This window comes from Lissotriton vulgaris, chromosome 9 (assembly GCF_964263255.1).
Source record: "Lissotriton vulgaris chromosome 9, aLisVul1.2, whole genome shotgun sequence".
In the NCBI taxonomy this organism is placed as follows: Eukaryota; Metazoa; Chordata; class Amphibia; order Caudata; family Salamandridae; genus Lissotriton; species Lissotriton vulgaris.
Genome location: NC_141697.1, coordinates 522,726,146 through 522,738,764, shown reverse-complemented (window position 1 = coordinate 522,738,764; position 12,619 = coordinate 522,726,146). Strand labels below are relative to the sequence as shown.

The window sequence follows — 12,619 nt, the reverse complement described above, 5'->3', positions numbered from 1 at the left end:
CACACTAACTACATGGAGTACTAGGGTCAGCTATTGGCTTAAAAAAATAAAAAAACTTTTTCATTACACAAACAGAAATTCCACAGCAGACATTGCTATTGCAGAATGATGACCATAATCCAATGCCAGCCATGATGTTTGTTTACAAACTTGAATAAAAATTTAAACACAGAATTATGATTTTACCCATGGGTACCTCTCTATGTAGCCTGGATGAAATTTAAAAAGAAATACAAGTTGGGACCTCATAAAAGTAGGCACCCATCAATAATTTAAATCAAGGAATGAATAATGTAGTTAAAACATTTTAAATCCAACAAACACAAGTCTACAACATCATACTCACTCATACATTACTGAACTTACTTGAAAAAGAGAATTCAAAATCCAAAAGTCCTCAGTAAGATTCAAAAAAAGCAGTAATGCAGCCAACACACACAGAAAGTGATCCTGCCAGCTCAAAATCCAAATGAAAGTGACCACCTCATGGACAAAGCACTGGGAGGAGCCTGGTGGACAGGAACAGGAAGTTGTAAACTCCAGAGCCCTTCCTCCTTAATATTCAAAAATACAGTAGAAACAGAAAGAGGACTCCTTCCCCCCAAAAAATACATCCAAAGGTACAACTTTGAGGGGTTTCTCACTTGTTTGCTAACCAAAATGGTAATTTATTATTATGGTTTAACTTTTAACATGCTCGCGAGATATTCTGTGCAAGATTGCAGGTTCTGCGTGTTCGGCAACTCGATCTTACCAACAAACATACTCGCGCGTCCTTATGGCTTTATCGCGCTTCCAATGACGTTATCGCGTTCGCACAGCTGCACGGAAGGGTTTACAAACATGGTGGCCGACGCGACCGGGAAAAAGCGAACGCAGAACCAAGGTAAGCCATTGCCGCGCACGCGATAATGTTATTTAGCGCGCGACAATGTTATTTAGCGCGCGACAACTACGCTCCGCACCGGATAGCGGAGTTATCGGCAGCTACGCGAACTCCGCGGAACGCGGAGTTGCCAAAACTCCGCAAACTCCGCAAACGGAGCGTAGTGCTTCGCCCAGGGTTAGTTTTAAAGTAAAACGTTTGGGTAAAGCGGTAAAACACATTTGAAAGAGGCATAGTAATTATGTTACAGGGATTTTTTTAGCAGTGCTGCCACCTATGTTTTTGTCTCAGTCTTTCTACTGCTTTTTTGAAAGATGTGCCTTTAACCTATTAACATGTAAATGCAGTGCTTACTTTGTAAAAAAAAGAATAAGTGACACCCTCGTCAGGAGGCCACCGCAGGTTTTCACCACACATTGCCACTGTACTTACACAACTGCTAACAATCACAGTGCTACAAGTGTGATAATTCAGACTGTTCGAGGCTGCCAAAGCTTTAAGAATGGCTTGGGTGGTAGGTACACGTTGTTTTTAATGTATGTTAAATTAACAAGCAAATATTTTTCAGCTCATCTTTAAATTACACAAACAACACCAGCACGTGGTAGCTGTCATAAGTGCAGGTTCAGGCAATTAAGTGCTGGTGCGGAGAACAGGAAACCAAGGTTCAAATTAAGCACTGGGTAAAATGACAGCCCCCTGAGCAAGATCAGAATCATCAAAAATCCCCTGAAGGCTCTCTAGTGCGTTGAAACACATGCCGCTGGTTTACTGAAACTTTGATAATGATGGTAAGGCAGGGCCAGTGGAATTATGTGACTTTGTGGGCGTGACGTTTTACCGCATAATTGTGTAATTATTGCAGCAGTCAAATAAATCAATATCTGCTGCAAAATCTGCAGATTTTAACCCCCAAAAAAGTTTCTAACTCAAACATATCCAAAATTACTAAAAACGAGACAACACTTGTCGATGCAGTGCGAGACCCTTCCCTAAGGTTGACTAAACATCTTTTTCTTCCTTATTGCTCTAGCTGTGTGTCAGACCGGTACTAATGACCTGAAAACGATTGCTCGGATAGTTTTAACGTGTAAAAATTTTAACATAATGAGATATCACCATCACAAAATGTATCACATTATGCCGCATAATTAGCCTTTTCCTGTCGCATAATTTGATGAACCCTGCCAAATAATTTGGTCATGCCCTGAAGCATAATTCCAGTGGCCCTTGGTTATGGCTAGCTAGAGTGATATGTCATTTAGATTTGATGATGTCATGTGAGTCAGAAGCCACACGGTCATATTGTGATCTGGATCCCATTTTTATATCATGAGTTGTGATATGATATCATGGTCGGAACAGCGATTCTCTGGTGTCATTTCCGGTGATGTCATCATTATCCTAATTAACGGTTTTGAAACCTTTACAACCAAACCTCTTGTTGATCAAAAATGTTGGTAGTGTAAACCATGGTGCACATAAATTATTTTTTCTCCACATGTGTCTGTAGCGAAGGCATACACTTGACCTGTTCATCTACCCGGCAGGTTTGCTGTACACTGAGTAAACAACAAAATGCTCAGCTGCACACTACTGAGGACGAAACCCGAATACAGCACAAAAGAAACGAAAACAATATGGTACAATCAAGGAGGCAAACCTAATACAAATGTGACATAATTTTTCATTGAGATGCTAGTCATGCTGAATAAACACTGCGGCATCTTTCTGTAAATACTGTACTTCAAAGCGAAACCGGCTTGAGCAAAGAAGCAGACGAGGCAGTGCTGGCCTGTCCACGTCCCTCCCTGTTTACAACTTTACTCTTTCACCCAGCCCAGCCTCCCAGGGACAGTCCCTGTCGGAAGCGCGCGGCTTCCAGCATGTCGCCGAGCTGCCCCCGAGTCCCAAGCAGCCCTCGTGTTCCCACGCCCGTCTCTTCAGAAGTGGCCTCTCTCTTTCCTGCCTTTCATTATTAGCCCGGGCATCCGACCAGGAGGGACGTGGTTCGCCGTCGTGCGGTGCTTCACTTGGGAGATTTTAAAGCGCGGAGCCCCCCGCACCATGTGCACTGCCAAGCTGCGAAAGAGCGTCCTCCTGTCCACCGGCTACCTGTGCTACCTGCTGGCCGGAGCGGCGGTGTTTCAGTGGCTGGAGCAGGGAGCAGAGACCGAGGTTAAACACAGGACCAGCCACCACAAACTCGCCTTCCTTCGCAATTTCACCTGTCTGCAGCTGAAAGACTTGGAGCGTCTTATTGAGGTAAGAAAGCTGTGACAGAACAGCCAAATTCATCGAGCTGCTGCCCATGTTTGGTTGACGCAGACTAATATTTTATTGTAACTGCATTTATATAGTGCCTCTTAGCCCTGACGAGGCGCTGGACCGTTTTCTGGATGGGTACTGGGTAGCACGCTACTCCCTGACTTAGTTGGAAAACTACGTCTGTCAAATGGCCCACAAGTGTAGTGTCGATATTGTCCACGTGGACAAAAGTTTTGCTCTAGTCTTGTTTTGTGGCTCATGACACCTATGCAGAAGTGAGAGATAGCATACTGAAAGTTAAGAAGTGCCTCATGCAACTATGCAAGCCCTCATGCAACTATGCAAGCCCTCGTGCACGCGACCTGCCAGTGGCTTACCAAGCCATAATGCTGGTGAGGACAGCAATACCAGGGCTTTACGGGCCCCTCAGCGTAAAGGGCCCTGGCGCCACTGCACCTGCAGCACCATTTACAGGTATGCCCCTGATACCTACCTACCAACATTTTATGTCACAGTCTCAGAATAGTGGAACGGCTTGTTCAGTATAGAATTTGGGCAGTTCAGAGAAGATTTGGACTCATTTGTGGGTTTTTTGTCCTGTGTTACATAGCTTACAACGATTGTCTCTCACTGCCCTGCAATATTTAAAAGTAATAAGTAAATAAATCTAATGCAGCCACATGTCAACTGTGAGTATTATACCCAGGTCTGGTTTTCGCTTTTCATTTTGATAGCTGTAAAGTAGTTCTCTGCTATAAATGTGCGACTGCACATATGATGTTGCTTAATGTGTGTTATGTTGTATGTTATCGTGTGCTGTGCTCCTTCCCCCTGGTTGAGCTTCTTATTGAGTTCTCTGGTACTATGGTTCTACAACACAAGCTCTATCACTTGAGTGAAATAGTTTGAGTAAGAGGAACAATTTTGGAACGGTCAGCTTTTTTTCCCAACTCTTTACAATATTAAAATGATGTGATTAGCCCTGGAAAGCCAGTCGTTCTGGCCTTTCTGAAGCATGTGCAAAAATGTACCACTCATGGTCTCAACAAATGCATCATAGGCGTGGATAGTTTGGTGGCTATAAAATGTGGTTCAAGGAGACTTTGTGAAGGAGTCAGACAGTTATTAGATGGCGTGGGTGTGTTATCTCTTTTCTTTGAAGTTGTTTTTATAGGACACATTCTAAGAAGTCCACATGGCTAGAAGATGTAGAGAGATGTATGAAGTTATGTCAGGTTATCTGGTACTTGCATTGTACCAGCTGCCAATAGTTTGACACTTCGCCTCTAGAATGGCAGGTGGACCTACTTATTTGGTTTGAGAAGTGTGTGATTTTATGAAGTATGTCGTGGGAAAAGTCTGGGTGAGAATCAAGACATCTTGAAGTGATCTGACCGAGTTGCGGTGTGTAAGTGCCCTGCTGGTTGGTGGCTATTGGTTAAAAGGCATGTTTGGCGCATAATAGATTATGTGGCATGCAGTTTATTTTACCTGCTGTTGTTGAGCTCTCTCCTGGAAGATGTATTATCATCTTTCGTGTTGTGGTTCACTAGTTTTGAGGTTGTCTGGTGGTTCCCTGGTGGATGCTCGGATATCACTTAGTTTCCAAAAGTAAAATAAAAAAACACGTTTTTAACAGCCTTCCCCACAACCAGTTGTTTTTTCTGGTGTACATGTGGCTGTAGATCCACAGTTTGCTTACTTGGATTGAGAAGAAGTGTTGGACTGGATTGTCAGGCACTCTGGCACTGCCAAATGGTCCAACTTGAAAGGACCAGTTTGTGGCCCATTATTGGACCTGTTACTGCCACAGGACTAAAGAAAACGGCCCACACAGTGGCCCTTTCAAGCTTGGTCATATGACAGTGCCAGACTGCCCTGCAGGGCAGTCTCACACTGCTGAGAAAAGAGATGTCTGAGCTGGATTTTGTTGAAATGTAATAGTTTGAGATGTAAGCGTGTTGCATCACAGGCTTCATCTAGGGCGGCGGGTCTTGGATTTTTGTCATAGGTATGGTGGCCCATTCCATACAGCGCGCAAAGTGTTATAAACAATGCTTTGAACCTGATCCTTTGAGACACTAGGAACATGTGCATAGTTTCAGAGAGAGCGTTTATGTGATCCCAGGGTATCAAGTGGCAGAGTAGCCTGGCCGCAGAATACTGCAACCTTGACATTTGCTTCAATACATTTCTGGCTCCTGTGCCCATGGTTCAGGCGAAAGGACAAGCTGGCCTGCATCTTTGACTGGCTGATGACATTTGTTGAGCATTTCCCTAGAGCATCTATCTGCATTTCCAAAGTAAGAACGACATTTAGGATGACTCATCGGTTTTGGTTGTGTTTCTATGTGGGAGGTCTTCTCCGAGATCTGCAGGCCAGGGCGGGTTATTTTGTGCCGGTGTCTGGGTTCCACATCTAAGAATGGCTGTTTTGACTGGGTTGAGTTTAAGATGGTTTATCGTCAACCAGTTTTTCACTATGGTGAACAAATCTGCAATCTATACCAATGTGTGTGTGTGTTTGCATAGGGGCTGGAAGTAGGGGTGCTGCAGCACCCCCAAAAACAACTATGTTGGAGTTCAGAAGGTGAATGAACAATAAAGATGCCTTTAGATTTTGCGTTCATCTTGTCACATTTGTTATGTGTTCAAAAACAGAGGTCAAATGTCAGGCATTGTCTTCTGACAATCTGCTGCTTATTAGGAAACGGGTGTTTACGTTTATTTCTCTGACTGCAAAGCCAGATAATTTTGTCAAAGTGACCTAAGTGACAACCTTGCTGGGGTACTGAAAGTAAAAAGAAAGGCTTCAGTATGTCAGTTTTTTTCTAACACACAAACACACTTAAATACCTGTAAATGAACACAAATACACTTATTTCGAGATATGTCAGCATTTGGAGAGAACAAATAAAACACATTTTTAGTAACTCTGAAGTATGTTTAAAACAAAGATTTTAAAGGGAACAAAATAAAATTAGACACTTTGTTTTGGGATGCGCAAATGATAAATATTCTCTGAAACTCAATTTCCGAACATTATTTTTGTGTGCTATACAGTTGCACTAGTAAACTGCACGTGTATGCATATTTAGTGGCCATGTCAATAGAACATGTGCTGTCTGTAAATGACAGTGCGCAACCACAACAGTGCTCCAAAACTCACCACGGGCTACATACCACACCCTCCTCACTTTCTTACTGATGGGCGTGATACATTTGCTACACTTGTTTTTGATGTGACCCTTGAATTTTTCACAATCGTTGTGACTTTAGTGATGTAACATTAATGGCAGCACCCCCACTCTGAAAAGTGTTCCAGCACCACTGTGTGTGTGACCCAGAGATTGCCTGTAAGGTATGGGAGGGTTAGTCAGTTTGGCTAAGGAAACTAGAGATCTAAAGAAAGTTTTATGTCCAGGGACAGAGGCTATGCTTAGAGCAGTGTTAACAGTGAGACGTTGTCTGCCTCCATGGGATAGATCTACTGTCAGTGTGCTACTCAGAGACAGGACTAGAGAGAGACAGAAAATGTTGGGTACAGGGTGTGGATGTGTGCCTCTGGGTGGCAGGTTTAGAGAAGTGCCATAGATCACACTCAGGGCCCCAATGTCAAAAGCCATCTGTAGCTTGGGAATTGTCAGCTGTGACTTGCAAGGCTCAGCTGTCTTTGGGCTACTTTTTCTAATCAGAATCAAGGGATTTGAGGTTCATTGACATCTCCTTTCTGACCTTCCCCTTTTTAGGTTGAGCCTGGGCAGGGCATTTGCTGCTCTGTGAGGCATGCTGTATTAGAGTATGGACATGAAGCTCCGCCTATTCTCTGCCCATATTTCTCATTGTTTTGTGTCACTGTCCTTTGTAAACACTGGCTTCTGATTTGTTAATAGGGTTGTTAGCCCCTCCTTAGTACCGCCTTGTCTTCATTTGTAACCTCCCATGAGGACTGGCTTTTTTTACGTCTGCTGTTACATGGTCTGTCTTATTTGGTCTGTAAGCACTATTTTCTTTAATGAGTTTATTCTACTGCAGGCTCTACATGCTTTAATGCAACATTCAGCGCGCCAAACACGCTTTCACTTTCTAAATCAGCCCGGGACAATGGCGGCCGCTTCTTTGAAATGAAATGGGTCTTGCATTTACAATAGTTTGAGCTATTGGCATTGTGAATGAAAATGCATTTTATTTATGTGTTAATTATCAAAAACAGATAAATAAAAGACATTGTCATTTACAATGCCAATAGCTTAAACTCTTGCAAATGCGAGACCTATTGCATTGCAAATGCATGTTTGTAATTCCAATAGAGCTCTACAGTCACTGTGTTTCCTTGCAATGGTTAGACTCTCAGATACTTAAGTAGGTTAGATTAAGCCACCTTTGAAGTAATTGATATTTACCGTAATGCCACATCACATGAGAAGTTTGAGGCCAGAAAACTTAAGGGGCATATTCTCAAGGAGCTATCACCACGTTAGCTGCACTTTTCTGCCGCTAATGCGGCGATAATTCTATCGCCCTATTACCAAGCTGTCGCTAACAGCGACTGTTTTTAGGCGAAAACCTCAGTTGTAAAGATCTCCACATCTGTTAGCGATAATTTTATGCAGGAGAGGCGTTCCCATGCAAAACACCAGCAAACCCCACTTCTCCATATTCACAAGGGGATCCCTGAAGTCCTGAAGACCAAAACAACTGGCTCTAACTGCAGTTAAAAACAGTTACTTAAGAGCAGAAAAAGCTGGTCTTAAAAATGGGGATAACAATGGGGGGCTCAGCTCAGCAGGTTTTGGTGCTGGACAGCTCTGCAAGCAATGTTGCAACGCTGCCCTGCGACAAAACTACAGTGCAGGAATGTGCACCATCAATAAGATAGTGCATATTCCTGGGCCCCAGTCATGAAAAGTGTTGCAGCGCTGCGACAAGACAGCGTTGCAACACTTCTCACTACACCCTTCCTGCGACAGCATGGATGCACTGTATTCACTGGACAGTGCTCCATGATGCAAGTAATGACTGATATGTCAGGAATCCTGACGTATCTGTCTGCGCTAAAGTCACATATTGCTGCAGTCATGTCACAACCATGACGCAACTCCATCAATGCATGGGGCCAGCCTATCCCTGAGACACTGCGTCACCCTACCATCAGGCAGGCGGAAGGTACTGACGCAGTGCCGTGCATGAAGGGGGCCCGATTGTCCGCGCTGTTGGAGCTTCATCTGTGGTGGTTGCGCGCTGCGGTGTCTTCGTGTGGAAGCATTGGTGGAGTGTTGGTGCGGCGGGATTTGACGAGACGTTCTTCAGTGGCCTTGATCCAGCTGCAAAGGGGTGCAATGATGGCAGTGGCATCTGGTGGGCAAGGTGAAGACATGATGTTACCAATGATGGTCGGTCCAGGAGAGTCCGGTTTTGTGGATGTAGTGGACGTTCCAACTGGCGGAGGTGACGTGCTCGACCATGTGCCTGCTATGTGGCTTGTTGAGGTGACTTGCCGCTTGCATCTGATGTAGGGGACCTTACCCAGGAGGGGGTGGTATTCTGGTCACTGGGGTTGTCCAGTCGGAACTTGAGTTCACCGAGTAGGATGTCGTCAGTGGATGGGAGACCCTGGGGTGCAATGAGGTCTACAATGCTATTGGAGAATGGGGGGCCATGGCCCGCGGGGCCTGCACATGAGGGTACCGGAGAGGGTGTACTTGGGCTTGGTCCGGATCTGGGAGTTGAGGTGGTCAATGTTCACCCCTGGGTCATCAGAGTGCATGGTCACTCATAGTGTGCTTCTGTAGGTGATGGCAATGCCTCCTCCGTGACAATCGGGGTGCTCCTTGCGGGTGATACTGGAGCCTTCAGTAATGGCGATGGTGATGTCCAGTCCGGAGCAGACATTGGTCCTGGCAGGTGAGGTGGCGTCCAAGGTTGATGGCGAGGAGGGTGCTGGCGTCGTAGCAGTGGAGTGTCCAAGAAGAAGGCTCCTTAGTGCTGAGTGTGGTCCAGGGGCAGACGGACGCAAACGGCATAGCCTATGGTTTGCCTTTGGCATGGAGACGACCATTACAATGCAGGCAGTACATCGTTAACAACGAAACTCCGACAACGCAAGTGTCTTTACATTGCATTTGATTACAACGCATTGTGAGGTCAGTAATGGGGTAACTAAAAGTTTTTCAGGTGGGTATGGGTTTCGGATGTCAGATAAAGAAATTGGGGTGTGTTTTTGGTTAAAATATGAAAATTGGGGTGTGTTTTGGGGTAAAATATGAAAATTGGGGTGTGTTTTGGGATACAATATGTATATTGGGGTGTGTTTTTGGGGTAAAATATGAATATTGGGTTGTGTTTTGGGGTTAAAAATAGATTTTTGGGATGTCTTTTGGGGCTCAGAAAGGAATTACAGGGTTCACGGTCGGGTTTGAGGTGCAAAGGTTAGTTTTGGGTTGCACTCACTGAAGTGGGAATAGTGATATTTATGTCTCCACTATGCAACACCTACTCTACTGTTGCAATGTGTATAGTATTAGTATGCATTGGAACAGAATGCTATGTTATGGCATGTTTTGCAACTACGTAAGTGCCTTTGGAACACTAGTGGTACACACGCTGTGCATGGGCGCACATCGGTGCCATTAAGAAGTGCTGGTGGGGGCTGGAAATCTGTGAGGGCAGCCAGGTGGTAGGGCATCGGGTGACTCGAAGGTTAGTTTGGGTGATTGGGACAGGTGCCGGCAAGTGTCCTCCAGTGTTGGGTCGCCCATCTACGAAGGGTGTGTGCTACTGGGCGGTCCTTCAGGGCTAATTAGGAGGGGGAGAGACGGAAAGCTTTGATAAGGGAAGGGCGGGGAATAGCCTGGGATAACGGCTTGATGCCAGGCAACCTTGAGCGTGGAGGGGCATAGAGTGCCCTTAGGGAGGGGCATAGAGTGCCCTTACGGGAAGGGCATAGAGTGCCTTTATGAGGAAGCACCAGCCAGCATGAAAGGGGCACAGAGGCAGGCAGTAAGAGCATATACACAGTGCAGCCTGAAAGGAAACCCCTAGAAGGGGGAGTGGAAGCAACACCAGGCTTCCAGGGAAGGTAGCTCATAAGGGCCATCTGGGAGCCTAGGCAGGGTGGCCCTTCAGGGGTGGAAGGGTGATCGTGGTTGGGCAGGGGTCGCGCGCATGCACCTTGGCTGGGGATGGCAATGGTCTAGGGCTGCAGGGGTGCTCAGCTTCAGATGGATGGACACGTGCATCGATGCACACATCACAAGAAATGGACAGGAACTGCATGGGTTTACAGGTGATGAGGGGCAGCAGAGGCCTTGTATAGGTGAGATATAGGGCTGGGTAGTAGCTTCATGGATGCACAACGTTTTGTGACTGGGCAGGTGCAGGGGAACACTGATCACAAGCAGTGGCAAGCTGCTTGCTACATGTGAGCACAAGACTGACTGGGTATGCAACTCCTGCACAATGAACCGAGATGCTTCTGTCTCACTTTCATTGTAGTGAATGAGGCCACATTGTTGCATATCGCTTGAGAAATTGAAAGAGGGCTGCATGTGTGCACGTAGACTATGAGGTGGAGAGAGAACTCTGGGTCCATACATTATATGGGACAGGGTGCTCATTAGAGTGCAAAAACATATTATAATGAATGATCAATGACCTGCATGGGTACCCATAGAATTAAGAAAAGCCATGAGGTTGCATGGAAGCCATCGTTAGGATAAATGGTGAGGGGGCTGTATGTGTGCAAAGACAACATATAATAGGCAGAAGTTATTGCGATGTAACGTGTTATGCAAGGAGTTGTGTGGGTGCCCAGTTCATGTGCAATATAACTGGGGTTGCATGGGTGCCCAGACCAAGTAGGATAGACGCAGGGTTGCATGGCTGTTCAGCTCATTTCAGTGTCCTACCTCATGTATCGCGGACACAGGGTTGCATGGCTGTCCAGCTTAAGTGCAGTAGACATGGTATTGCATAGCTGCCAAACTCAAGTGCAATAGACAGGGGGTTGAATGTCTACTGGGTAATGTGCATTAGACATGGGGTTGCATGACTGCCCAGCTCATGCGCTGTAGACATGGTTTGCATGCCTGCGCAGCATGTGCAATTGACTTGGTTGCTTTAGTGCTTAGGTCATTGGCTAACGCCCTGGTGTTGCATGACTGCCCATCTCATATGTAGAATGCGTGGGGTGCATAGGTGGGCAGGTCATGTGCATTGTCAGGTGGCTGTAGGGGTGCCCAGGCATTGCATATTTGCATGCAATGGATGGACTGCATGGGTGCCTTGACAATGAGAGGGGCACTCGGTATCCAGAAGCAGAAAAGCAGCAGAATGCGAGGGCTTGGCTGCGTTGCTTGGAGGGGAACCCTCTGTTCAATCATGTCTGCACAGTGCTTCACATAGTACAAACTGCATGTTGTGCACACGCTGACAAGCATCCGCGTGCTGAAGGGAGGGCAGAGAACAGGAAACGAAGACATTTTATACACAAAACCGAGGCAGGATCAGGCTTTGTACAAAGCTAGCACAACCGGTTTCACAATTAATTAAAAGGAGGAAATAGGTTTTCTTCTGAAAGTGACAGTCACAACCATGCAATATTGTTCGAGCTGGGTACAACTACTTTGCCACCAACTCCAAGTCCCTGTGTGGGCACGACAGAAGTCGTGGGGTGTATCAGCGTCGCACCTCGCTGCCTGGCACAACTCTTACAACGTCTTGCATCTCTCCAGATTTTTGGGGAGAGAACGAAGGGGCGGGGTTTAGAGAGAACAGCAACAACAATCAAAAACTTAATTTGAAGCCATGTATAGAAATAAACCAAAAATATACATCCTGAGCTCCACTCAAGTATAAACCCGTTCACCATCCGGTAAGCCCGCTCCAAAGAACTGCAAACTTTTATCAGCGCTGAAGTCATGTATGACGTTTAGAAAGGCGTATCTGCTCATCAATGGTTCACTAGATGCAACTCAATCACATCTTAATCTGACTTTAAATACATCACTGACAACGCCAACACTGGCACAGACGCCTTGCTTGTTGGGGCACCTCTGAAAGTATGGATGCCCATTTGGGACAATGGTCAGTCAAAGACCGTTATATGTATGGTCCTGTGAAGTTCAATAGGCGAGATCCTTCCCATAAAGGCGTACGTGCTGGTAGGGGCTAGGGATTGATGGAGACAGCTAAGAAATTGGTTGTATTTTATAAAGTAGTGAAAACGTACACAAAAGATTACTTTGCTGGTTTTTGCAAGACCAATGCAAAATAAAATTATCATTTATAATATTGACAAGGACCAACATCTAGTTGGGACTTTGCTGGATGAAACCGGATCAGAATATAACTATTGTGGAAAAAGTTTTGCGAGTATAGCAATCCAAACATAGGAAACTTGGGGGCATATTCTCAAGGACTTATCGCCGCGTTAGCCGCACCTTTCTGCCGCTAATGTTACTATCG

General features: G+C 45.6%; 1 protein-coding gene across 1 annotated transcript in view; it reads left to right on the top strand.

Moving 5' to 3' along the window:
• The first annotated feature begins 2,706 nt into the window (after positions 1-2,706).
• LOC147690358 (potassium channel, subfamily K, member 16-like) overlaps positions 2,707-12,619 on the top strand; it is a 234,674-nt gene continuing 224,761 nt past the window's right edge. The window contains exon 1 of the mRNA XM_086937990.1: positions 2,707-3,151. Within this exon, the coding sequence (XP_086794116.1) occupies positions 2,954-3,151 (198 nt within the window). The 5' untranslated portion in view covers positions 2,707-2,953. The remainder of the gene's footprint in view (positions 3,152-12,619) is intronic.